The 27,891-nt window shown below is 51.5% G+C and overlaps 1 protein-coding gene across 17 annotated transcripts in view; it reads left to right on the forward strand.

Moving 5' to 3' along the window:
* The window catches only part of Gprc5c (G protein-coupled receptor class C group 5 member C), a 43,065-nt gene extending 20,064 nt beyond the window's left edge, over positions 1 to 23,001 (forward strand). For 2 of the 17 annotated variants that reach the window (XM_076543691.1, XM_076543687.1), the window contains 4 exons: positions 14,100 to 15,185; positions 17,099 to 17,193; positions 18,953 to 19,102; positions 20,782 to 23,001. In XM_076543691.1, the coding sequence (XP_076399806.1) occupies positions 14,132 to 15,185; positions 17,099 to 17,193; positions 18,953 to 19,102; positions 20,782 to 20,814 (1,332 nt within the window). In that variant the 5' untranslated portion in view covers positions 14,100 to 14,131 and the 3' untranslated portion in view covers positions 20,815 to 23,001. Of the gene's footprint in view, positions 1 to 110; positions 1,283 to 1,356; positions 1,619 to 5,670; positions 6,386 to 14,099; positions 15,186 to 17,098; positions 17,194 to 18,952; positions 19,551 to 20,781 lie in introns of those variants that run through there. The other 15 variants (XM_076543683.1, XM_076543682.1, XM_015993569.3 and 12 more) reach the window with 14 other exon arrangements.
* The last annotated feature ends 4,890 nt before the right edge of the window (positions 23,002 to 27,891 follow it).

Consider the following 27,891-nt stretch of genomic DNA (forward strand, 5'->3'; position numbering starts at 1 on the left):
GCTGGGATTCGCTTCCCTATTTCTGCGGTTTCTTTTCAGCGGATTCCTGGGGCTGGAGAAGAAAGGGTGGTAACTGGTGGATCCACCCTGGCAGGGAGTGGGGGTGGGGTTCAGGGGAATCCGAATTCGTGGAAAGGTCCCCTGACTTCAGGAGTGGCCGGACTCGGAGTCAGGAACAATGTGGTCAGGAGCGCAGGGACCACAGGGATAGCGTTGAACACTGTACCTCGGGAACAAAACTGAGAAGGCTAATTAGGACAGGTCACCACAGGGAACCGGGACGCGGGGAGGGGAACCCGCGATGAGAGAAACTCCGGCGCGGAGTAGTCAGGCCGACGAAGATGCTGGCCAATAACTCGCAGGGGTTCTGGGCTCAGTCCACAGAGTTAGGGGCATATGCCGTGGCATCCCTCATGATCTTGGAGACTGGGCTCTCCCGGGAGGATCACGCATGAAAGAGGGGGGCGCTCAGTGTGTGCTGTGTCCTCGTGTGCAAGCTCGAGAGGGGAGGGGGCGCGGAAGGCGTGACAAAGACGGACTTTACGTCTGAGTGTGCGCCTCGCTCCAGCGGGGAGCAGCGAACTGTGCCAGGCATGTGTCTCATGGGAAAGCCAGGACGAAAGTGACAAAGGCTGGGTGTCTGTCACGGGGAAACTCGCCAAGGTGGCCACTGAGCGTCTGTGGGTGAGTGCGATCGCTGGGAGATGCAACCAAGAAGTGTGCTGGATTGCACCCCGAACCGCTTTCGGGAGAGAAAGGCGAGTCCAGAAAGTGAGTACGCGCAAGTGCGCGCGCGCCCGCGTGCGGGGGCGTGGCAGTAAACAGCAACAACCCACACTCCAGCTTGGCCAGAAACTCGGATCTCCCTTCCCAGCTCGGAAGTGCTCAGCGGCCGAGCCTGGAGGTGAGTCCGAGGGGGCAGGGCCAGGCGCGCTTTGTTACTGGGGATGCGGATCGCTAGTACCTGGAGCGCTGCTGGCGCCGAAGGAGCGCCCGGAATGGAGGTGATGTCACGGTGATGCAGCCCGGCCCACCCTGGCCGAGAGAGGGGAGCGCTGCGCCAGGGGAGAAGGGCGGGAGAGCGAGCCATCGAGCGCACCCAGCTCAGTCCGGGGTCCCGGGAAGGAAGGCCCTACACCTCTGCCTAGGCCTGGTTAGTCCCACCGGAGCAGGCTCTGGCCCTGCGCCCTTCTTTGAGTCCCTCCTACGCCTGCCGGCGCCCTGCCTGGGGCCAAAGTTGGCTCTCAGCGCGACGCCGAAGCGGGCTGGCTGCGAGTCCCAGGTAAGAGCTGCTGCCTCGGCGCTCCGCCCTCGCCATCGGCAGGCCGGAAGATCTGGGTCCAGCTGGCTGGGAGAGGGCGAGGGCCAGGCTCGGGGTGGGAACCCGAGGGGCGGGCGACGATTGCACCCACTCCGCAAGTTCGCAGAAAGTTTCCAAACCCGAGCCAGCTGGGGACTTAATGGGTCAGGAAAGCCGGGTGCTGCGTCCGGAGGTGGACGGCCAAGGAAGGACTCCACGATCCGAGTGTCCGAGAGGTGTCCTTCTACCTACTCACGCTGTGGGAGGCCACGGTTGACGGTGACTGTAGGTTGGCGTCCTTTTCCTCATTTCGCTGCGGTGCGTGGGGAAGGCAGGTTTCTGTGACCCGAGGGAATGGGAGGAACCGAGCCTGGCTCCTTGCTCTTTCGGTTCAGACTTCCAGGGGCGCGCGAGCGGAGACCTAGTAGTCTGGTTGGAATCGGGAGGCGAGGGCTCCGGGTCTCTCCGCGGGAAGTTTGGAATTTCAGAGGCCTGCGGCGCCTCTCCTTGTGGAGGCCTAAGCTCTGGATCCCACCCCTTACTCGCCCCTGGTTTTTCCAGAGCGCTTTCCGCTTCCACCTCACGCCCACACTTTTACACGTACAAAGTTCTAAATCACTTAGGACTTCATGATCTTGATCCTGAAGTACAGACATGAGGATTTATGGAAGCGTGGCTTTGTACTCCCGGAGAGCCCCCTCCCCCCAACATTGTCTGTTATGTGGCTGGGAGGGGAGTGGTGTTAGGGATGGGGGTAGGGCACATTCCAAAGTGGAAAGCGGACCCTTGACTGCTTAGAAGGCTTCTAGGACTCCGCATGCTAGGTTATTTTGGTCCAGTTACCCACTCTTGGTTATGAAAGGGGGTCGGGGGACAGTAAACGGGCTGGGCTGTGAGTCCTTCCATACATTAGCATCTCCCTAGGTCCATTCTTACCGGATTCGTTGACCAGCCTTCTGGTCAGAGGGCTGAGACAATAGGATTTGTCCCGAGACTGAGAAAACAGGAGGAAGTGGTGGATGAGAGGATTGAGGAAGGCTGGCTAAGTGTCCACCCATCTTTCCAGGTCAGCTACTGAGGGGACGCAGCCAGGGAGGAAGAAGGATGCTTTGAGGTGTCCCTGGCTGAGCTCTTCCTTGCTCCATCGAATGGGGCTGTAGGTGGTCACGGCCTTTGGCTCTAACTCTGTAGCCTTGTTCCTACCAAGGGTGTGTGTGGGTGAGTGTGAGTGTGGATGTTGATGGGGGAGATCAAGGGGATGTTCTTCTGGAAAGGTGAGAAGGTGGAGGTCTGCTGCCTCACCTGTAACTGCTTAAAACCAGTCAGGGCTGGCAGAGTCTCAGCCCACCAGCCTTGCCAAGGCTTCTCTGCTTCACCTGAAGACAGAAAGGAGAAAGAGGATTTGGGAACTCAGTGCACTGCCTTCCACCAGAGTTGGGGCTGGGTAGGAAGCTGGCCCTGGAGAAAGGCTGATTTCCAAGGTAAATAAAAATATTTGTATGGAGCCTGGTGGTGGTGGTTATGCATGCTTTTAATCCCAGTACTAGGGAGACGGAGACAGAGGCAGGCGGATCTCTGTGAGTTTGAGGCCAGCCTGGGCTACAGAGTAAGTTCTAGGCCAGGCTCCAAAGCTACACAGAGAAACCCTGTGTCAAAAAACCAAAAAAAAAAAAAAAAAAAAAAAAAAAAAAAATTGTGGCCAAGGTGGCACACGACTTTGATTCCAGCACTCGATAGGCAGAGGCAGGTGGGTTGCAGTGAGTTTGAGGCCATCCTGGCCTACAAAGCAAGTTCCAGGATAGCCACAGCTAAACAGAGAAACCCTATCTTGAAAAAAAATTGTATGACTGATTCCAGGGAGATGAAGTTAGTTAAAAGCCTTTTTATCCAGAAAATAATCTGAAGTGGAGTCTTGGCTGTGGGCTGTTAAGGCTTCTAGGGCAGGAGGCCCTGTCCCATTCCTGGCAAAGATGAGTACTGTGTCCTTTAACGGACGGGTTTCACACGGTTACTGTGTTCAAGGAGTAGAAGCTACAGAGAATAATACCAAGTACCTTGCCAGCCCCTGAAGACTTAGAGCAGTGGTTCTCAACCCAGGGGAGTCAAAGGACCCTTTCCTAGAGGTCACCTAAGATCAGAAAACAGATGTTTACATTATGATTCGAAACAGTAGCAAAATTATAATTATGAAGTAGCAATGAAAATAATTCTATGGTTGGGGGTCACAACATGAGGAACTGTATTAAGGGTTGCTGCGTTGGGAACCACTGACTTAGGGGAGGTGGGTCATATGATTCAAAAGGTCGGGCCTCAAGAGGTTGAGTCTGCAAGCAGGGTGTGTGACAGCCCACAGCAGGTGTTGGATACACAGAGTGCTCTTTCAGAGCCCTAGGCAGAGCTGGCCTCTCCTGCCTACCTTTTAGCCACCATCTTAAAAAGCAGTAGGTGGCTACAGGATCTGCTCAGTGGATAAGAGCACTGGCTGCTCTTGCAGAGGACCTGGGTTCAGTTCCCAGCACCCACATGGCGGTTGAAAACCATCTATAACTTCAGTTCCAGGGGATCTGATGCCTTTTATTGACCTCTGTGGGCACCAAACACATATGTGGTGCATATATAGACATGCAGATAAAACATTCATACTCATAAAAAAATGAAAATAAACCTGGCTGAATATGTACTCCTGGACTGGAAGACTGGTCTGTGTCCTAATGTGCTTTCTTCTCTTCAACTATCTTTTTGTTGTTTTGGGGGTGTGGGGGGTTAGAGACAGGGTCTCACTATGTAGCTCTGGCCATCCTAGAACACACTACATAGACCAGGCTGGCCTTGCACTCAGAGATCTGCTGCCTCTGCCTCCCAAGTGCTGGGATTAAAGATGTGCACCCCGCCAGGCTGTCTTCTACTGTCTTGCTTGCCCCAAAGGCCTCTGTCCTACACAGGGGAGAGAGTCCAGCCCAGCTGTCCCAATTTTCCCGCCTGACTATGTTTCCATCTCCCCATCTGCCCGCCCTTCTGTTTTCTGTGGAAGCAGAAAAATTTTAGGGTGGAAATGGTACATTTCAGGGCAGCCCAATTTTCCACACTGGAGATTTAGTGACAGAGGTGAGATTTGAAGGATCAGGTCAAGGCGGAAGCTGGTCATCCCGTAGCAAAGGCAAGAGGAAATAGTACAGGATTGTAACCATTCCCTAATCCTGGCCCCGGTGTCTGTGGGGGTGCTGGGGACTAGCCGAGCAGAGGCGTGTGTTTCTTTTCCGCCTTCTTCCTCTTCTTCCCTGGGGAAGGAAGCCAGGACCTTGTACTGGAACGTGCTCACACTGACCTACATCCTCAGTCTTGGGATGACCTGGCTGTTATCAGATGTAAACCTGTAATGTGACCTGTGGCACCCTCTCCTCCTACATCTCCTTTGTCCTTAGATCTGTGTATGTGGGGGTGGGAGGGGGTGCTCAGGGGAGTATGGTGGGAGGGTGGCAAGAATCTCTCAGATCTGGCCATTATGGTGCTACCGTTGGCCTTGCTCCTTAAACTGGATGAAATGGTTTCAATAAATTGATTGCTTTGTGCTTTGGTGCCAGACGCATCTCTGAGAGCACAAACCTGGAGATGTCCCCATCATGTTCAGCCTACAGTGACTCCTCACTGCCCTGAACAAGTCCCTCAACTCTTGCCCCTGTTTATAACCAGCCCCAGCCTCCTGTACACATGCTCACCACTCACTGGAACTTTGTTTTCTTTCTCTTGCTCAAATTTGGGGACCGAACTTGGGATACAGATGACTGTCATCTTTTTTTTTTCTCTTTCCTTGACCCTTTACCCATTTCAACTCCTTTTAGTCTGTGTCTTGTGGCAATGTCCGGGACATACTTCAATTTATTTTTTATTAATTTACCGCTATTAGCATTCTTTTTAAGAAATACTAACTTATGTGTATGGGTGTTCTTCTTCATGCATGTATATCTGCACACCACGTGTGTGCCTGGTACCAAGGGAGACCAGAAGAGGGTGTTAGGTCCCCTGGAACTGGAGTTACAGTTGTGAGCTGCCATGTGGGTGCTGGGAATCAAACCTATGTCCTTTGGAAGAGCAGCCAGTGTTCTTAACCACTGAGACATCTCTCCAGGCCCCTACTATTAGTATTCTTGATGCATTTTTGCTAAATACTGAGTAAAATGCTTTGTGTAGTGTGTTTTCAGATTGTTCATGTGTGTGTCCGTGTCCGTGTGTCCATGTGTCCGTGTGTCTGTGTGTGTCCGTGTCCGTGTCCGTGTGTGTGTGTGTGTGTGTGTGTGTGTGTGTGTGTGTGTGTGTGAATGCATATGGAGGTAAGGTTGACATTGGGAGTCTTCCTCGATGGCTCTCCACCTTAGAGGCCAGAGGACAACTTACAGGAGTCAGTGCCAGGTCCCGAGGATTAACCGAAGGCTGGCAGGCTGGGTGGCAAGCACCGTTACCACTGAACCATCTTGCCTATCCATTATTTTACTTTTTAATATCTTTAACCAGATGTAATAGTCACACACACCTTTAATTCCAGCACTTGAGAGGCAGAGGAAGGTGGATCTTTGTGAATTAGCCAAGGCCAGCCTGGTCTACATAATGAGTTTCAGGACAGCCAGAGCTACATAGTATGATCCAGTCTCGAAAATACAAATATACATACATATCTTTAATTATTCTTTGACAATTTCATTCATGTAAACAGTACATCTTGATCACATGGACTCCCTGTTCCCCCAAGAACCCCCAACTCCTGCCTCCCATTCCCTGTAGGCACCTCTAGTACATTCCTCTCCCCGCTTCGTGTTCTTCCCCTTTTTTGTTAATAATCCACCTAGCCTGTTGGAATATTGACCGATCTTGCTGATTTGACCTTGTGTGGGTAATAATAGCTCTGGTGAGTTCATGGGTACAGTGGCCGTCTCGTGTCTGTAAGAGCATTTCCCAGTCCTCCTCCCATCCTCTGGCTCTGAACGTGTCCCTGCGTGGGTCCACCTTATTTGTTGAGATAATTCAGCTAGACTGGCTGGCCAACAAACCCCGGCAATCCTCCTGTCTCCACCTCCCGAGCTGGGATTACAGGTGCGTGCCTCTGTGCTGTGCTCTCAGCGTAGGAGGTGGGGATCCAAACTTAGGTCTTCATGCTTACACAGCAAGCACTGGCTGACTGACCCATCTCCCCCTTTTTTGGAGGTGTTGGGGGAATCAAAGTGAAGGCCTCATGCATGCTAGACAAGTATTGCGCCACTGAGCCACATCCCTAATTCCCAGGGAAGTGCTTTAGACCAGGTCGTCTCCCCTTGTTTCCTCTCTTATTGCTCCCTTGCTCTCCGTCTTCCTGGAGCACCTCATACAGGGAAATTATGTCCCATGTGTAGCATATTCATCTGTGTCAGTTTTTTGCATATCTATCATATCTCTTATTAGACCTTAGCTAGCATCAGGCGAATGACTGTTTGTCCATCTTTGCATTTTCCAGAACTCTAAAAGCAATCGGGCTTTGTCTCCCTAGATGTAGTAAATACTGGCAGACTCAGAATCATTACCTATTCTATATCCCTACCCCAGTGTTGGGGATTGAACCCAGGGTCCTCACATAAGTAGGCAAGCCTTGTACCACCAAGCAGTGCCCTTGTCCTGATTGCTTGCTCTAAACTAGGATCTGGCCCAGGAAAGTAGAGTGAGAAACCCTCTACGGGGCACATGTTTCTTGGTTGTTCTCAGTGTTTCATTCTAAATTTCTAGCTGTACCCCAAATTCTAGCTATTGTCTGTTTGTTGAAACATTGGACATTTAGGATCCTATAATATTGTTACCAGTGAAGTATCTCTCGGGTGGCTGGGTATGACTCCTTACCCGTTAACTCTGATGCTTCTTCCCTTCCCAGTACTTGTAAATACCAGTGACACTTTATTGATTTACCAATATGCAGAGTCTCAGTGCAGGGGAAGTGAACTTTTGCATTAGAAATGGAGAGCAACTAGCTTTTTACAATGGTACTTATTTAGGAAAACAACTATAAACTTGTTTAAGCATGCATGTTAGTTTTAGGAGTTTAATGGTAGATGGTAGCCTAGGGAAGCTAGGAAATAACTGAGATGGCTTAAGCTACATGGATTTTTAAAAAAATATATTCTATTTATTTATTTATTATGTGTGCACTTGCCATAAGAGGGCACCAGATCTCATTACAGATGGTTGTGAGCTGTCATGTGGTTGCTGGGAATTGAACTCAGGTCCTCAGGAAGAGCAACCAGTGCTCTTAACCTCTGAGCCATCTCTCCAGCCGCCGCCCCCACATGGATTTTTATTTTACTTACTTATTTTTATGTACATGCCTGTGGGAGTGTATGTACACCGCGTGCATGTAAGAGCAGTGGAGGCCAGAAGGGGGCGTTGGACCCCAGGAACTGGAGTTACAGGTGGTTGTGAGCTGCTATGTGGAAACCTATCCCAGGTCCTCTGTAGGAGTAGAAAATGCTCTTAGCTACTGAGCCATATCTCCCGCGTTGTCCCCTTCCCTGCCTTTCTTTCTTCCTTTCTTTTCTTTTCTTTTTTTTTTTTTTTTGAGACAGGATTTCTTGTGGCTCAGACTGATATCTGGCTTACTGTGTAGCCAAGGATCTGTACTCCTGACCCTCCTGCCTCCCTCTCCGAAGTGCTGGGATTACAGGTGTGTGCCACCATGCTGTGCCCTGCAACTTTTTCAAGGGGCAAAAGCTGGGATGGCTTAAAGTACAGTAATTCCAGCACTCTGGAGGGAGGTTGAGGCAGAGGGATTGACACACATTTGAGGCTATTCTGGGCTATCACTTGAGACTCAAAATAAATGAATGAATAAATAGAAAGGCAAAGGGGGAAAGGGGTTACTGTAATGGTTTGGTGGTTAAAAGCACGAGCTACTTTTCCAGAGGACCCATTCAATTCCCAGCACCAACATGACTGCTCACAACCACCTGTGACTCCGGCTGCTGCCTCTTCTTGCCTCCATGGCACTGTATAGGCATATGTGCAGACAAAACACCCATACACATACCTTTGTTTAAGGTAAAAAGGGAATGGGGCAAGTAAACATGGAAATTGATTATCTTTATTATGTCAATGTATCTAAATTTGTGTATTGGTTACTTTTCCTGTTGTGACAAAATAACTGAGAAGGAGCATACTTGAGGAGGAGGAGGGGTTTGTTTTGGTCATGGCAGCAGGAACTCGAGTTGGTTGGTCACATTGTATCTGCAGTCAGGAAGCTGAGAGTGAGGAATGTCCCACTTGGCTAACTCTCCGCTTTCTCCTGGGACACACCAGCCCAAGGAATGGCACTGCCCACATTTTCACCTCAATTAACCTAATGAAGATAAATTCTCACAGGGATGCCCAGGCTGGACTCGTAGATCGTGCCAAGTCAACAGTCACTATTAACCATCACAATGTGGGTCATTTTCCTCTGATCTAGTGACTTTGCATTTATCGGTCATGGATGGAAGTTTTCTATCAAATGAGACTTGGCATTTTGTGTGTATATTAGAAATTAGCCAGGAGTGGTGGCTCAAGCCTATGTTCCCAGTACTTAGAAGGCTGAGGCAGTAGGATTGCCACACCTTTGAGACCAGCCAGGGATGAGTAGCAAGACCTTACCTCAAACTGAATAATAAATAAATAGTTGGGCGTGGGTGGAGAAAGCATTTAGTAACATACGTAGTGCCATGCCTTTGCTGGCCACTAGTGGACGCTGTCATCCAAGGAAAGTTTGATTGCTGGCTTCAGGGACCTTCGCCCTGGTTAGGTAGGAGAGATACTCACTCCTTTTATTTATTTATCTATTTAAAATTTGTTTATTTATTTATTTTGGTTTTTCAAGACAGAGTTTCTCTGTGTAGTCCTGGCTGTCCTGGACCAGGCTGACTTTGAACGCACAGAGATTTGCCTGCCTCTGCCTCCCAAGTGCAGGGATTAGAGGCGTGCGCCACCACCCTGCTTCTGTTATTTGTTTCCCCGTCTTTTGCTCTCCATGTAGTTTTGCTGGCCTAAAACTAACTATGTAGACGAGGCTGTCCTCAAACTCATAAAGACCCATTTACTTCTTCCCCTCAAGTGTTGGGACTAAAGGTATGCGCCACCATGCCTGCCCAGCTACAACTAGTTTCTTGAACATGTAGGGTGACCATACACAAAGGATCTACATGTCAGGGAATTTGGGGCTTTGTTAATGGTTTCATTTAGAGTGTTTGAACGTCCTATGTTAGATCTCTGTTTTTCTAGGACCAAAGCTACTTACGGAAGAAAGAGTTTATTGGGGATTTCTTTACAGTTTCAGAGAACTGGAGTCCAAGATCATGATGGGAATCATTGCAGCAGGCAGGCATGGTGCTGGAGCAGTAGCTGAGAGCTCGCATCCTTATCTTCAAGAGGCCCCAGAGAGCTGATTTAGAATGGCCTGGTCTTTTGAAAACTTAAATCCCACCCCCAGTGACACACCAGGCCATGCTTCCTAATCCTTCCCTGTTCCACCAATGGGGAACAAGCATTCAAATGCAGGTGCCTAAGGGGCTATTCTTATTCAAACTACTACAATTTCTACGTCAATTAAAGCTTTGAATGGAAAACTCACAAAGTATGTCTCTTTTGGGGTGGGGCGGGGAGCGGGGCTAAGGATGGCACCTAGAAGTTTCTACACGTGTCAGGGACAGTCCCACCACCCTAGTCTCAAAGAGTTGATCTTGAATTTCTCTTAACCCATGACACCCTTCAGTTCACACAGGGAGACTGTTCTGGGCAGCCACCTTTGGTTTTCTTCTTTGGCACAAATCTGTAACATTTGGTACGGCTACAGTGAGTAAGTGGATGATGATCTGTTCCCTTTCTGCTGTCAGTAAATAGGCATTTCCCCCATTTCACTACATACAGTGTCTTAAAGTCTTCCATTAAAGATCAGTCCCTTTGGGGTCTTGTTGTCTTTGCTTGGTTCTTGATGTGTGTGTGTGTGTGTGTGTGTTTATGTGCTTTTGTGGGGCAGGTTCTGTGTAGTGCTGGCCTGGAGCTCACTGTGTACACTAGGCTGGCCTCTACAGAGATCCTCTTGCCTCTTTCTCTGAAGTGCTGGGATTAAAGGTGTGCACCACCACGCCCAGCTCTTGCTTGTTTTTTTTTTTTTTTTTTTTTTTTTTTAATTTATTTTTTAATTTAGTGCCGAATGCTGTTTATTAAAGGAGGGAAGAGGTCTTAAATACAGGTTTATAGCACAATGGGAGAACCCCTGAGCTGCTGATGTTTTACAATCTTGCATCTAAGCTGTTAACGCCCATTATGCAGGATACACAGACAAGGAACTTCCCTTAAGCATTCAGGAGAGTAGAACCTAGCAGGGAATTAGCATAGGGAGAATATCAAGGTCAAGGTCAGCAAGCAAGGCAACAATTACCCAAAACGGGGGCCAGGGACCTACAGGTCCCCCTTTTATTAAAAAATGAGCTTCTGACTTGGGTTGCGTGGGACGTCAGCAGGTCACCTTACCTGTCATGGAGACACATGCCCAGGCCACACAGGTGCTCTGTCTTAGGTTGGTGAGCGCCCCCTAGGCATTACCCGTCTCTGAATACTCATTATCATACAGGCTCAATGTTTGCTTTCTTTTTAAGAGATTTACTTTATTTTTATTTTGTGTGTGAATGTTTTGTCTGAATGTGTGTGCACCATCTACATAGTTGATGCTGACAGAGGCCAGAAGAAGGTGTCACGTTCCCTGGCACTGGAGTAACACATGGATGTGAGCCACCATGTAGGTGTTAGGAATCCAACCTGGATCCTCTAGAAGAGCAGCCAGTGCTATTAACCTCTAAGTCATCTCTCCAGCCTGAATCCATTTATGTTATCCTTGTCTTTAGTACTGAACTAGACAATGAACTGTAGAGTCTAAAGAGGAAAGTTAGCACTAAAAGTAAAAAAACCAGAAGCCAGTCTTGGTAACCTATGCCTGAGTCAGAGTTAGCTCGGGTTATGTGGTGAGTTCCAGCCAGCCTGGGCTACACAGCAAGACCATCTCATGAATAAACAAACAGTAAGTAAGAAAAGGGTCTGTAAACAAACTGAGGAAAACAAGCCAGTGAGCAGCATTCCCCCATGGGCTCTACTTCATTTCCTGTCTTCAGGTTTCTGCCGTGGCTTCCCCTGATGATGGACTGTGACCTGTAAGCCAAATAAACCCTTTCCTCTTTTTTTTTTTTTTTGAGACAGGATTTCTCTGTGTAGTTTTGGTGCCTCTCCTGTTGGTTAAGTGGCAGCACTCATGGCTTGCTGCCACGGCCATGCTGATTACTGGATGCTGCGGTGGCAGAAGAATCACGAGCCATGGTTACCTTTCTGGAGCTTTATTGGGAGAGAGAGAGAGAGAATACAGAAGGAGAGGCAATACGGAAAAGAGAGGGCACAGAGGGCACACCGTCGCAGGCTAGTGACATAATTAAGGATATACTCCTTACATCTCCTGGATCTCGCAGACCAGGCTGTCCTCGAACTCAGAGAGATCTGCCTGGCTCTGCCTCCCTAATGCTGAGATTAAAGGTGTGCACCACCACCACCTGGCTCCCATTGCTCTTTTTAAAGCCTGCTGCCCAGCCAACCCTTTCCTCTTACCGAAGCAATAGAAAGCAAACTAGAAGAATTGAGAAACTAATTTTCAACTATTTTCTTTCGAGCTGTAGGTTATTCCTGCTGCAGGTGCTTGTTACGTGCATTGAACGGAGAAATGCATGGCTGAGTGGCTGTATCAGGGTTCTCTGGAGAACAGAACTTATAGAATGAGTATATACATATGGCTTACAGGCTGTGGTCTAGCTAGTTCAACAATGGCTGTCTGTCAACAGATGGTCCAAGAATCCATTAGTTGTTCAGTCCTTGAGGCTGGATGTCTCAGCTGGTCTTCAGTTTATGCGTGAGTCCTGAAGAAGTGTGCTCTAATGCCAGTGAAGGACTGGTCTTGCCAGTAAGAGGGAGGGCAAGCAGGCAAAGAGGGAACCTGCTTCTTCCATGTTCTTCATGTAGGCTCCCAGCAGAAAGTGTGGCCCAGATTAAAGGTGGGTCTTCCCACCTCAAATGGTTTAATTAAGAAAGAATCCCTCACAGGTATGCCCAGTCATTGGGTTTTAGTTCATTCCAGATGTCGTAAAGTTGACAACAAGAATAGTCCTCATAGTGGCCTGGACATTGTCATTTCCAGGACTTAGTTGAGGGGCACAGTGTCTTATCTGGAAGTCCCAAGGCATAAAGGACAGTGCTAAGTGGTACTATGCTCAAAGAATATTTAAACCCAGGTTTTGATGGGTTAAGGAGGGCACTGAAAGTTCATTGGTGGTCCCCACGCCAAGGTTTATTTTTATTTTATGTGTATGAGTGTTTTGTCTGCATATATATATCTGTGCACCTTGTCTGTGCAGTGCCTGAGGAGACCAGACTCAGATCCCCTGATGTGGTGATACTTTGTGTTCTGTCAAATAAAGCTTGCCTGGAGGTCAGAGTGCAGCTAGCCACTAGATAACCGTAGAAGCCAGGTAGTGGTGGCACACACCTTTAATCCCAGCACTTGGGAGGAGGAAGCAGGAAGATCAGGAATTCAAGGCCACCCTGGCCTACACAAGATGGATTCAGTCTAAAAGAAGAACAGAGCCAGTGGTGGCGCACACACATGGGATCTCTCGCCTTTAATCCCAGCACTAGGGAGGTGGAGACAGGAAGTGATATTGCTGGCTAGAGAGAGGAATATAAGGAGGCAGGAGGCAGGAGCTCGGTCTCTTTCAGGCTGAGGAGTTGGCAAGGTAAGAGGTGGTGGCTGTGGCTTGCTCCTGTGTCTTTCTGATCTTTCAGCATTTGCCCTATATCTGACTCCAGGTTTTTATATTAAGGCCAATTAGGATTTTTGCTACACCCTAGGACTGGAGTCATAGACTGTTGTGAGCCGTCATGTAGATGCTGGGATTCAAACCTGGGTCCTCTGGAAGATCACCCAGTGTTCTTAACCACTGAGCCATCTCTCGAGCAGTTAAGAAAAGAAATTTCTTCTTTTCTGTGGTTAGGAATAGGGAGGACAGCTGGGTGTGGTGGCGCACATCGTTAATCCCAGCACTCAGGAGGCAGGCGAATCTCTATGAGTTCAAGGCCAGCCTGATCTACAAAGCAAGTTCCAGGACTGCTATACAGAAGCCTTGTCTCAAACAAACAAACAAAGGATCAGGAATGACAGATGAGCCTCATTTGTTGACTCAGTTGATAAACCTTCATGAATTCGTGGTTAAGAACATTTGCTACTCTTCTAAAGAACCCATGTTCAGTTCTCCAGCACCTACATGGTGGCTCACAACCATCTCTAACTTCTATTCTAGGCAACCCAATACAGTCTTCTGGCCTCCACAGGCACCAGGCACACACAGGTGCACAGACATGCATGTAAGCAAAACACCCATACACATAAAATATAATTTTCTAAAAGATGTATTTTATTTGTTATGTACACAGTGTTCTGCCTGCATTTATGCCTGCATGCTGGAAGAGGGCACCAGATCTCATTGTAGATGTTGTGAGCCACCATGTAGTTTCTGGGAATTGAACTCAGGTCCTCTAGAAGAGCAGCCAGTGCTCTTAACCGCTAAGCCTTCTCTCCAGCCCCAAAACATAATCTTTTTAAAATTAAAAATACAAAAAAGAGCGTCACGTGTTCTGAACAACTCTTGTTCAGGATGGGGGAAGCAATACCACCCTCATCGATGTCTGACTTTGGAGAACTGATTTTGCCTATTCCTGTCTCTAGGGACCCAGCGGAAGCCTGGCCTGGGAGCCAGGATGGCCATCCACAACACCTTGCTGATGTGTCTAGGACTGCCTTTGCTCTTTCCCGGGGCCTGGGCCCAGAGCCATGCCCCACCTGGCTGCAGCCCGGACCTGGATCCGATCTACTACAACCTTTGTGACCGCTCTGGGGCATGGGGCATCGTCCTGGAGGCGGTGGCCGGGGCAGGCGTCATCACAACATTTGTGCTCACCATCATCCTCGTGGCCAGCCTGCCATTTGTGCAGGACACGAAGAAGCGGAGCCTCCTGGGGACCCAGGTGTTCTTCCTGCTGGGCACCCTGGGCCTCTTCTGCCTCGTGTTTGCCTGCGTGGTAAAGCCTGATTTCTCCACCTGCGCCTCTCGACGCTTCCTCTTTGGGGTCCTGTTTGCCATCTGCTTCTCCTGCCTGATAGCCCACGTCTTTGCCCTTAACTTCCTAGCCCGGAAGAACCATGGGCCCCGGGGCTGGGTGATCTTCACTGTGGCCCTGCTTCTCACCCTTGTGGAGGTCATCATCAACACCGAGTGGCTGATCATCACCCTGGTCCGGGGAGGTGGCCAGGCTGGCTCTCTGGGCAATGGCAGTGGCAGTGCCGACTGGACCATGACCTCCCCCTGTGCCATCGCCAACATGGACTTTGTCATGGCACTCATCTACGTAATGCTGCTACTGCTGGGATCCTTCCTAGGAGCCTGGCCCACCTTGTGTGGCCGCTTTAAGCGCTGGCGGAAGCACGGAGTCTTTGTGCTGCTTACCACGTCCCTCTCCATTGCCATCTGGGTGGTATGGATTGTCATGTACACCTATGGCAATAAGCAGCACCATAGCCCCACCTGGGATGACCCCACCCTGGCCATTGCCCTCGCTGCCAATGCCTGGACTTTTGTCCTCTTCTATGTCATCCCCGAGGTCTCCCAGGTGACCAAACCCAGCCCAGAACAGAGCTACCAGGGGGACATGTACCCTACCCGCGGCGTGGGCTACGAGACCATCCTGAAAGAGCAGACGGGCCAGAGCATGTTCGTGGAGAACAAAGCATTTTCCATGGATGAGCCAGCCTCAGGTGTGGCAAGAAGTTTGTGTATATCCTTGTGTGTGTGTGTGTGTGTGTGTGTGTGTGTGTGTGTGTGTGTGTCCAGGTGTGTCTGTGTGTGAGACTAGACAGGGTCTCATGTAGCTGAGGCTGAGCTTGAACTCACTATGTAGCTGAAGCTGGGTCTCAAATGGGTCCTTCCTTCTCCCAGTTGTTGGGATCATGGGTATGCATCAGCATTTCCAGCTTCTGTTTTTATTTATTCAGTCAGTCTTTTCTTTCCTACCATAAGGCTTCTGGGGATCAGTCTCAGTTTGTCAGGCTTGGTGGCAAGCGCCCTTACCTGGCTGAGCCATCCTTTATGCCATGTCTTTTCCTGCAGGGCAGGGAGCCATTGAGAAAAATGGAAGGTCTTGTGAATGTCTGCAGTTTTCTGCTCAAAGCCCCTGCATTCAGGGATGGAGCGTGTAGCTCAGTGGTAGAACATTTGTGTAGCAGACCCAAGGCCCCTGGTTTAGTCTCCAGCACCACAAACAACCATTTCTGATGACCCACAGTGACCTCAGCAGCACTGTTGTTTACTGTAAGGAATATTAGCATTTATGGGATACCTGCTTTTGCTGGACTCTGTGCTAAGACCTTGTAGGTTTGTGACTCATAAGCTGCACCCCCTCAGGCATGACCAGCACTCTGCTGGACCCCAACTGTGTGTAAGATATTTGGGGGTTTTAGACAGAGCCTGATTATCACATGTCGGCTCTGGGATCTCCAACAGAAGTTCAGTTAGAGGCAATGGACATTCTAGAAACAAACCCTAGGGTCTTCTCATGCTTCCTGCCTTGTGGAAATTGGTGACTCTTGCTCTTGTGGACACATAGTCTGTGATCTTACTCCCTGGAGATGACTGCTGTCCCCACACTGGGGTGGCTTCTGGCACACACACTGAATGTGCAGGGAGGGGGTCACTAAGGAAGCCAGAGAGACAGAAGACCTGGGCAGGTGCTGGGAGGAGCGGCCGGCCTGTGCCCCACGCTGCTCCTAACGCAGTACACCTTTGTCAGGCCGGAGAGTTCTTAGTCTTTTTCTTCTCGTGGAGATAACTCTGTGTTTTTATTTATTTCATTTTTTTTTTCCAAAATGGAAAAATCAATAGCACGAGCTCAGCACTTAAGAATCCTGCATAGGCTGTGGTCCCCGAGCCCAGCAGAAGTCAGCTGAATCCTGTATACCTGGCCTCCTCGGGAAGGCCTGTTCCTGGGCCCCAAGCCTAATCAGCAGCTCCCAGATACCCCAGAGGTGCCCAGCAGGGTGGATCAGATGGGAAACCCACAGCAGAAGGTGTAGGCAGCAGCTACAAATCTCTCTGGGTACTTGCCAGGGAGCCCGGGATGGACTGAGCACCAAGTCTCCCTGGCTGGACCCTGCATGGCTACAAGGTGGCACCAGCAGCCACCCATGCCCTGTGAGGACATGAACACATAAAAAGCTGCAGGGTCTCAGCTGTATTTCCTCTTGTGCCTGGCAGGGGGTCCATAGTGGTAGAGGCAGGAACTAGAGGCTGGCCGTCTTGGAGAGCAGCCGAAGGCTCATGTGCCCCTCCTGGCCTCTGGCCCTGAGGGCGGATAGGATGTGAAGGTTGCTGACAGCATGAATTTCCTGAGCTATGGGGAGGGGGCGGGGGACGAGTGGTGTGTGTGTGTGTGTGTCCCACAATGCAGGGATCCAAACAGCAGTCTTTTGTACATCTAAACAAAAGAGCACCAGGCGTGGGAGGGGGCCCAGGTCCACAGCTCACTCTCAGGTCACCACTCCTGGGTCGGGTGTTACGAGAGGGCCCTAGGGACCCCATTTCCCTATGCCCAGAAGAGTTGCTTGGGCTGTGGGTCAAAGCAGGAGACAACAGTTCAGAAATCTTCAAATTTGAGCTTCTTTTTCACCCACAGCCAAGAGACCCGTGTCACCTTACAGTGGCTACAATGGGCAGCTGCTGACGAGTGTGTACCAGCCCACCGAGATGGCCCTGATGCACAAAGGCCCGGTGAGTGGATCCCTCAGGTTCCAGTGGCCTGGATGAAAGCCTCATTTGCTTGGAGAGAGGCTGTACAGGCAGTGAGTGTATGGATGGACAGAGACATTGGGGTATGGCGAATTTCTCCTGGGACATCAGCCCTGCCAACCCAGGGCTCTAGTACACCACAGTGGGACCTGCCCTGCATCACTGGGCACCACCCACAGCCGGGTGGCACATACCTGTAATCCTAGCACTTGGGAGACAGAAGCAGGAAGCTCAATGGCTCGATATGGGGCTATCTTTGGCTACAGCTTGCACCACTAGCCTGGGCTATATGAGACCCTATGCCTGGCTAGCTAGTCTTGACCGTATACCTCCCCTGGGCTCTGGGAACCAGTGCTCCATTAGTTAGGGGGGCGGTGGGAACAGGAAGGAGGTGGATTAGACTCCAACTCCATATATGTTCCTCCCTGCTGGCAGTGGTTGCCAGAGAGGTCAGCGACCTGCCTTGGCAGGATTCTGGGAACAGGAAGCCAGGAGGTCAGCAGGGTTCTGTTCCCATCCCTTCCCCACCCCCCAAGCTGGGAGCAGGGAATGGCTGGTGTGTCTGAGACTTCCAGTCCCAGCTCTTTTTCTCTCACCAAGTGTGAAGCTGCAGCCTGGAGCAGATCTGAGTAGTTTCCATTTTCACCATGATCAGAGGCTACCTCTCCGCGCCTAGCCTCTGAACCTTGTCCACAGGAACCACCCCAGCCTCTCTCCCAGTTTGGAGGGTGAGCTGGACGGGACTGTTATTTCTGCTGAGTTCTCACACCATGGTCCTCAGACCACCAAAGTGAGCAGCGACTGAGAACTTGCTTAAAATGCAGATTGGGTCTGAGGTGGAACGGGTTATTGTGACTTCTGTTGTTGGTAACCTGGGGGTGGGGGCTCTTGAGGTCACCCGGTAGCTTGGGTTCCACCTAAAAGGGAGTCACTCCCCAAGGCAGATCTACAGGGAACTTCAGGCTTTCCCGTCCTTGCAGTTAAACATTTGTCAACCTATCTCAGGGTGGGGACCAGCAAGGAGTTGGAGTTCAGCTAGGCATAGGGCTTGACAAACAGTCCTGCTCATTTTGGTGCATTCCCGTGTGGAAGCTCCCAGATCTAAGTGTCCTAGATGGCAGGGAGTAGTTGGATGTTCCTGGAAGTGGGAATCCCCCCCACAGGTGGGAGGGTCACCCATATCTGCTGGTTTGGGGTCCTGGGAGCCTTGGAGCTTTAGTGGTAACATCTGTCTTACATGGTGATAAGGCAGCCGGGACCACCCCAGGGGTTCACGTTCCTTCCAGGCAGAATATTTGGGGCCAGATCCCTAAGCCAGAGTTATATGAACCAGGACCTACCAGAAGGGTACTGAGTGTTGTAGTAACATTTTGGGGACTCAGGTAAGACACTTGGAGAAAGGGAGCTTGTGAGTGGTACCAGTCATGCAGTAACAGCTTAATGCAGCTCATCAGAGGTTTCCCCGAGGAACTAGGAGCAGGAACTCAGAGGCAGGGTCTCCTTCCGGACACCCCGAAGTGCTCAGAAGGCCAGTCCTTTATTTCCAGAGGTAGAGTCATCCATCTTATCCTGCCAGCAGGGCCCAGGCCTAGCGGGGGTGGGGGGTGGGGGGTGGGGAGAGGGTCAAGAGGTGGGAGCCGGCAGGCACAGCCCTGCAGGAAGCTGAGTGTGTGTGCCTTTGCCCTGGCGGAACCTGGCTACCGATTCCCCCAACTGTGAGACCTCCTGTTCTTCCTTCCAGTCCGAAGGCGCTTATGACGTCATCCTTCCACGGGCCACCGCCAACAGCCAGGTGATGGGCAGTGCCAACTCAACCCTGCGAGCTGAAGACATGTACGTGGTCCAGAGCAGCCAGGTGGCCACACCACCGAAAGACAGCAAGATCTCTCAGGTCTTTAGAAATCCCTACGTGTGGGACTAAGGCAGCAGCTGTGGCCAGGCGCAAGTGGGTGGATTTGGAGAGGGCACTCAGGACCTGGCTTGGGTGGGGGACCACTAGGGGCACCGTGCTCTGTGGCTCCCTTCTCCCTCACTGGCTCAGGGTAGCTTTTGCCTCAGGGTCAGGTCCCCTGATCTGCCAATGTTTGGGTGGGTGTCGTGGGGGGCCCCCTCCCTCTCAGTATTTGTGGAGTCCAGGCGCCTGCCCTGTTTCATGCCAGGGCCACCTCTGGCGATCTGCTCTATCCAAAGTGTTCTGCTTGGGGTGGTGGCTGGTCCCATGCCTACACTCTCCGGTGACACCTGCAGCCTCCAGAGAGCTCAGAGAGGATGCCTTGGGCTGGATCCTGCTCCTCTGTGAGGAGCAAGGGTGCCTAATAAACACATTGTTGCTTTATTAACTCTTGCTCTGGGCTTGTGGTTTCTGACTGGGTTCTCACCTCTGTGACTCTTTCCTTTCTCCATGGCGCATCAGTGAGGGCACTCTCTCTCCTCCTCACATCCAGCTCTTGAGGCTGATGCTTCTTCTAGTGTCTCCTGTGCTAAGGGGCTGGTGCCTCCTCCGGGACAGGGCTCTCTAGTGTGTCTGCCATTAACTGCCATCAGAATGAGCATCTGGGTCCTTCTTGTCTGGACCCATACCTGGGAGTGTCCAACCTGGGCAGCAGCTTTCCCGAGGGTCTTATCTTCTCTCATGGGTGTTTTCAGAGACAGAACAGGAGAGGCAGACCCACCAGTGGGCAGTTCTAGGGGTGCAGAGGGAGTCAGCTCATCTTGGCCTCTCCATAGGAAGTGACTTCGAGGGTGAGACCCATGACCATTCTGCTCCAAGCTCTGAGATCATGCTTCAGAGCATGAACAGGATGGTACAGAATGGGGCTGAGCTGTTGATAATGTGAGTTCACAAAGACAGGCAGGCCAGGCCATGTCCTGGTTAGTTCAGGGGCCACAGCATCCATGTACTTAGAATTTGGGGCGCAGTAAAATCTTTTCCCCAACTGCTCAGGCTCATCTCCATGGCTGGTGGGGTAGGATGGGGTGGGAGGTGGCGCAGGATGGGGGACCAGTCTTTCCTTTAATTTCCAGAGCGAAGTCTCAGAATGCTGTCTCTTCAGGGTTCTGTAGCTCTTAGGGGTAGATGTCCCAACCCCTTTTATAAGCAAAGTGACTCAGTCAGGCCACAGAGCCTCTAGGTGGCTGAACCAAGACTGGACAGACTGACTGCCCCAGCTTTCATCCTTGGCTCTCCCTGGGATAAGCCAGACCAGGGTCCTGGGCTCTGAACTGCCTCTGTCCCTTCTGCATGGGATGATGTTCTGACCCTTGGAGGTCAGCTCCAGGTCCTTCACCAAGACTTGAGAGCCTGCCCATCCCAGGCTTGGGAATGTTTGTCCTCGATTAGCCAGAAGCTATTTTCCGACACCAGTTGTAAGGGGGGAAAATTTCATTTTTTTGCTGAAAGGGAGAGAAAGGTTGTTGGCAGAAAACTCCAGACTTCTCCCAAACTTCTATGTTTAGACTGCTCACTCCCGGCAGGCTGAGCCTTTTTTTTTTTTTTAGTACAATCCAGTACTTGGACTGTGAGCAGCGGAGTCCGTCCCGTTTGACTCTTGTTCTTTCTGGTTACTTTAGGATCAGTCCCCGAAAAGCAAAACAAGATGGTAGATGCCCTCTTCCCTGGACCACACCTCATCCGGATACCCTCATTGCTCTGCACCCAGCTGAGCAGGGCCCAGCAGTTTACCCACCTTTGTCCTTGGAGCTGGGAGGGACCAGAGGCTACCAATCAGAAGCATTGGACTGAGTGGGGACCTGAGGATAGACCTGACGCATGTGACTGGGGCTCATAGGATCATCTGCCCTCTTGCCCATCCTAGCCTCCCGGCCCCCATGTGACTGCAGCTACAGGGAGCTAACGGCTGACTCCTATCTCCTGCCTTCACACATCCCCCAAGTCACGGAGTCTGTGTCCCCATGTGGTTCTCCAGGTGGTTGTTGCCCCCGCTGTGAACATCAGGTGTGTGATGCCACTGTTTTGACTCTGGACCTTCTTGGCCATGTTGGTAACCCATCAGTGTGTCTGTCACACAGTGCCCGTCAGATGCATCTCTGAGTCTCTAGAGACAAGCCACACAGAAGTCATCCCTTGCCCTACTCCTGGCCTTCTGCCATCTTCTAGACTGTGGAAGGTCACAAGCGAGGAGCAGAGCCCAGGTTGGGCAGGTTGTTTCTCATGACCTGAGGGTCCCGGGTCCCGGCACCTTTGTGCCTGGATTGCGTCTACCCTACCTTCAGTGAGCTGGGTCCCCTCGCCAGGGCAAGACCATTCTTTCTGCCTGTCCTGCCCTCCCCACTGCCCATCAGCACTGGGGATGGGAATTACAACACTTGTCCCAACTGGGCAAGCTTTCCTGTTGTCCAGCACTGCCTGCCGCACAGAGAGCCCCCCATAAGAGTCGAAGAGCTGGCGGGCCCCTGTGTTGCTTAGAGCTTTGCATTATTTATGTACCTCGGTTAACCCCCTGGCCGCATCTTCCCAGTCTGCTTTTGGCTTCTGTGTCGGCTCCCAGGATGGCTCCTAAGACAGGTGCAGCGGTGGAATTACCTGGATCTCGTGGGTTCTGGAGGTACTTGCTGGGACTACTTGGACATACGTGGTTGGGGCCTGGGAGCACCCTTAGGAGACAGTGGGTGGGAGTCAGGGCTGCATTCTCAGGGTGACTTGAACCTTTCCTATGTTGGACGTGGGGTCCAGGACTGGAGATTGCTTGTGGGAAGATAGTTTCTACCTCAGCTTGGGCAGCAGATGTCCTTGGGACACCTGGACAAGCCCTGCTGCTTTTTATCACTAGAGGAACCTCTAGTGTCCTTGGCCTTAGGACATGCACCTGAGGAACCCGAAGGCCACCCATGTCAGAGAGGGCCCTTTCTGGGCCTGCGAGCTGCTGGCACCCATGACTGAGATGATCATAGTACCAGACCCTGGGGACAAGATCTCCACAGCATCATCCTTTGGTCTACCCTTGGGTACCAGACAGAGCCTCCTCCAGGCCCTCCCCAAGTGTGCCCTGGTGCCTGGCCTTTAGCACAGCTCTACGTAGTGCTGAGGTAGAGGTTTCCCAGGAAGGTGCCTCACGCTCAGTCCAAGGCTCCCATGCAGCCCCCTAGCAGCCTGTGCCTTTTATCATTGGGTAGTAGGTCCCCGCGGAGTGGGACTACACCTCCAAATGTGACTCCTCCTGGCTTGACCTCTCTGTTGAATGAGGATGCTCCATCTACGAGCAATACACTATTCAACCCCCCTCCTCCACACACACACACATACAAAGGAAGGGGGAATCCATGCACCTCACACTGTCCTTGATCTAGAGCTCTGAGATCTGCCACATCGAGGAAGGGACTATTTGCTGTCTTAAGTGTGTCTTTTAGGACTCCAAAAGCACCAGATGCCTAGGTGTACAGCGTCTGCTGGCTGTGGCTGTGTTTCTAGCCCAAGTCCTTGTTGCAGCTGCAGCTGAGGGGTCATGGGCTCCTGGAAGATGCAGCTCTGCCTGGGTGCAGGAAGTACCCATGGTACGTACTTATCCTGCATCTTCCAGTTCCGGTTCCAGTGAGAAGTCCATTTTTAGGAGGTTTGGGGGCCTCCTAGTTAGCAGCGCCGTATCACACTCAAGCCTTGAATGGGAGACAACAAGAAGGCCCAGGCCTGGTTCAAGTTCATCCTTCACAGGCCAGTCCCTTGGAAGATGTCACACCAACACTGTTAAATCCTACAGTGGATGTAAATGGGGGTTCAACTTTGTAACTACTCGGAATTAAATGACCGCCCTTTCCTTGCGAGGGCTCAACGCCTCTGTGTTCCTGTATGTTTCTAAGGCATTCTGGGGTGTCTGTCAGCTGGCCTGCCTGCCTCTCACCACCCCCACCCCCACTTCATCTTCATAAAATGCTTTGTTCACAGAAAGGCATGCTGGGGGATGATCACAGCTGCCCCAGGCCAAGGGGCCCTGTCATGGCCACACCCAACTTGCTCTCGTGGCCCATTGTGCTAGTTCATGAGCACAGAAGAGATGGCAGTGGCAAGTCTAGGTGTCTTGCCGGCTCTCACCACATGAACATTCTCATCAAGACCAGCACTTTCTCTAGCTCCGCAGAGGACATGCCAAGGTTGTGCTCAGGGGGCTACTAAACAGACTTCCTGTCTGCTGTCTCCATGCTGGGTCCTCCAGGAAGCTACAGCCCCCACTTACAGCAGCACCATGAATTATTTAGCGTCTGCACCAGCCAGAGTGCTCTGACCTCATCCTCCTTGGGCCCCATGTGGCTCTGACCTCATCCTCATTGAGGAAAGGTAGCTGTTAATGGGCAGAGGTGGGGGTGGGTGGGTCCCATTGGGGAGTCAGTAATTGAGGGGGGGTACCAGCAGTCTCAAAGAGGTGGTCTCCGAGACTCAATTACCCTTGTAGCAGGAAGTGATTCTGCAGAGTGGAGATTTCTATGCATGGTATAGGAATCAAAGGGCGCTTACTAGCATGGCCTTACACAATTCATTTGACCTTGGCCCAGACTCCTTTCATCTGTAAAACAGGAGTGACGACCTTTCAGATTTACAAAAGAGCACTCACGAAAATCACAGTCAAAGTGAAACACTCAGTGTGTCCTCCCTGGACTAGCAGGCCTTAGACTGGATCATTTGCTGTTCTAGGACTTGCACCGGGTCCCCAGAGTGGGTGCAATAGATGGTTTGGGGGTATATGTTGGCCAGTCTTTTCAGTTTCCTGGTGTGTAAGGGGAAAGGCCCTGGTGGGTGGTCTAGTTGCACAAGAAATCCAAGGAGCCAGCCTGGAGGACTGGGACGAGACAACTGTCCCCCAAGTACCTATAGGGGCATCGAGAGGAACAGCTATGGTCCCTCTCCTCCTTTTCTAGGCGAAATCTGAGCTCTGAAGACGTGGAGACTTCAAGTGGCCACTCCAGAGGGTAGTAACTCTCTGGGCCACAGGACATCACCGTCATGGCGTGGCCTGACGCGGCTCTGTTGGTCTTGGAGTTGGGCTGGCACAGCAGCCCCTGCCCAGGGTCTGCAGAAGAACCAGGCAGATGGAAGGTCACTGCAGGGCTGTGCCTCACACAGGAGCTGATGGGGGTAGGAGGCGCATCCTGGCCAGCTGTCTGCCTGCTGGCTCCCCGGAAGCCAGGGCAAGGAGGAGATGCTCCCTGGTATGTCCACAAAGAGGCAGAAACTCACAACACCCCCTCCCCTCCAAGGGCGCTTGAGGGTGCAAGGGGTCCAGACCTGGGAAGGTTTTACCCTGAATCCCAATGGGGAGGTTCAGATAGGACCCTGCTGGATCTCCAGGGTGCTGGGCTCAGGAGATCCTCTGCCTCTCTCTCCCACTGCAAAGTACCCCATTCTCTCCTAGGCTCTTGCGGTGTCGGGAGGCGGGGAAGTGGCCTGAACATCTGGAGCCCCACTGTCACTCTTCTTCTAGGGCCCGCCTCTTTAGTCCCCAGCCAATCGGAGACTGCCTCCTATCTAAGTCCCACCCTGATGCCCTGCAATCGGATCCCCTTGAGTGCCAGCAGGCACCAGCTGTCCCTAGCTGTCCCTGTGCCTGCCCAGCCCTGGGTGAGGATGGGGGTGGGGATGGGAAAAGGAGTGTGGGGTTGTTGGGGTGCCCCCACGTTTCCCCATCTTCAGAGCCTGGCGTTGTGATGGTTTGGAAGTCTCCGTCCCATCTGTTCCACTGGCCCAGGATCATGTAGGTCTCAGCCTAGCTCAAGGAAGCAGGTCCCTGTCCGCAAAGGACCAACGCCTGGACCAGCCAGCCTGGGCAGGGAGCCCCTCCACTGTGCTGGCTGGGCTTCAGAGGACAGGCTTCTCAGCCTGGCGCTACTGACATTTGGGAAGGAAGACTATTCTTTTGGTGGGGGCTGTGTGTGGTAGGATGCTGAGTGGGGTTCTCTATCCACTGGCTGTCAGGATCACCACCAAGCCCCAGGTTGTGACAACCAAAACCGCTTGGAGATGTGGCAAATGTTGGTTAGGACTGCCCAACCCTGGGGCCGAGGTCTGGTCCCCTGGGGAGTCACAGAGGGCCTCTGAGCCAGCCACACAGGAACCCTGGGATTCTGTTCTATTTCTGTGCTTCTTCTCTGCTGATGGGCAGCCTGGGAACCCTGACCTTTGGCTACAACACAGGCAACAAGTGATTGCCAGCTCCCTCCGTCCTGCCTGGTGAGCTGAGTTGTCTTGGGACAGGAACGCCAGTCACACACAGTGTTTGCTGTGCACTGGATCAGGGTATCGGGGCCGCCAGAAAGACCCACAGTGGGGGCCCAAGGTCAGGAAGAGTCTGGGCAGCAGGTGTTCAGCCACAGGTCACAGCAGGGGCCAGGCCACACTTGGCTGAGCATACCCGCTGTCTTGTGACCCTCAGGAGGATAAATAGAATACCACCCAACACACACACACACACACACACACACACACACACACACACACACACACACACACACAGTTGGGGGTTGTAGCCCAGGCAGATCCCCTCCAGGCTCTGTACCAGAGCCCTATAGGAGAGGCTAGCAGAATCGTGGAGGCAGGATGCTATTGGTACATACAGAGCCTACCCTACATGCAAAGAACTGTTAGGAGATCCCAATCTCAGATTCAAAGCAGATGGTTTTAGTAGCCCCCTTCCCCACCCCCATATTCAGATAGCTTTATTTGCATAAAAGGACTCTGGAATGGAAGGTTGGGAAAATGGGATTCAAGTTCACATGTGTGAGGGTGAGGGTGAGGGCAGAGTCGGGAGAGGCTTTCACTGCCTTGCTGTTTCTCTCCCCCTCTTTCCCTCCCTCCCTCCCTTTCTCTTTTACTGTGAAAATAAACCAGAAACTTAATTCCCTAATTCACTACAGTGCAGGGGACAGAGTTCAAGGCCTTGTGCGCGGGAGGCAAGGGTACCACTGCCAGCTCCAAGTCACCATTTTAAAAATATAATCAATTTAAGTTTATGTACATTGGCATGCGGGTGTCAGATCCCCTGGAACTGGAGTTACAGACAGTTGTGAGCCACCATGTGGTTGCTGGGAATTGAACCCGGGTCCTCTGGAAGAACAGCCAGTGTTCTTACCCACTGAGCCATCTCTCCAGCCCCCAAGTCACCATTTTTTAAAGTTTTTTTTAATTACTTTTAATCATGTGTGTATGTATGTGCTTGTGAATATGCACACGTGGTGCCCTTGGAGCCCAGGCTTTGGATTCCCTGGGACTGGAGTTACTGGCGGTTGTAAACCGACCACTGTGGGTGCTGGGAACTGAACTCGGTCAGATGGAAGGGCATCATGGGTGCTTGGGGCTGGGGAAAAGAATGGCTCAGTGGTTAACAGCACTGGCCGCCCTTGCGGAGGACGAAGTGGGAATGAGGCTCTGTCTCAAAGATAAGGACAGAACAGAGAAGGCTGGCTGAAGAGACGTCCGGAGGAGCTTGGGTCTCAGCACCCACATCAGGATGCTCATAAGCTGTCTCTAAGTCCAGCTCCAGGTGACCTGATGCTCTCTTCTGCTCTTCTGACCTCTGCAGGTTCTTGTCCCCCGCCCCCTTCCTCCCTCCTTCCTCCCTCCTCCCCTCCTCTCTGACACACACACACACACACACACACACACACACACACACACACACACACACACACACACACACCAAAACAAAACAAAACAAAACAAAACAAAACAAAACAAAACAAAAGCACATCAGCTGAGTACTAGCTTTTACAAAGGCTTTGGGGATGGGCGTGGGATTCTGTTGTCGGGTAAAAAGGGCCAGACAACCTAAGCCTGTGCCCTGCCCGTTCCAGACACATCCCATGTAGGGACATCCTGAAATTTATTTATTTATTTATTTTTAATTTTTGAGATGGGTTCTTGTGCGTCTCAGGCTGGCCTGGAACTCACTATGTAGCCAAGGATGCAGGGATGACCTTGAACTCCTGACCTTTTGTGCTTCCACCTCCTGAGTGCTGGGATTCAAAGTGTACACCACCATTGCTGGTGTATGCAATGGTGCTGGAGATGGAACCCAGGGCTTTGTGCACCCTAGGCAAAGATTTTATCATCTAGCAACATCCTCAGCATCCCCTCTGGAATTTTCAAGAGCTCACTGTTCATTGTGCTCTAGAATGTCTCAATGGGACAGAGATCCAGTAGGGAGAAAGCACAGAGCTGGGGTCTAGCCCCTCTGGGTCACTGGCCTGCCACTCCTCTGTGTCTGACAGGAAAACAATAGTCAGTGTCTCTGGAGATCACTGGGGTTCTGATTTGAACAGCAATTTTCACCTTTTAAGGGAATCTTCTCTTCCTTGTCTTTGTTTACATGTTTCCTACTCCCGGAAAGGAGAAGTTGTTGCATTTTTATCTCCACGACCCTATCTTTGGGCCCAGAGCCTGGCATAACAAGGGCGGCCATGAAATATTTGTTAAACAAATAAACAAGGCCTGGGTGTTAAGTGCCACCTGGTGGAGACAGCAAGTCCGGTGGCGTCTCCGAGGCCAGCCAGACCGGTGGACCTGCAGACGTGTGTGCTGGTGCTGCTCTTTGACTCAGGGTCAAGGGTGGGGTCAGATGAGGCAATAGGGTGAGGGTAGGGAGGAGGCTCCGCCCACTTTAGACATGTAAGATGTCACGGACACTAGCCACTGGAGCGTGGAGCTCTAGCAGACCTTGTCCTCCCCAGTTCCCTCTG

This window comes from Peromyscus maniculatus, chromosome 8 (genome assembly GCF_049852395.1).
Source record: "Peromyscus maniculatus bairdii isolate BWxNUB_F1_BW_parent chromosome 8, HU_Pman_BW_mat_3.1, whole genome shotgun sequence".
Taxonomy (NCBI): Eukaryota; Metazoa; Chordata; class Mammalia; order Rodentia; family Cricetidae; genus Peromyscus; species Peromyscus maniculatus.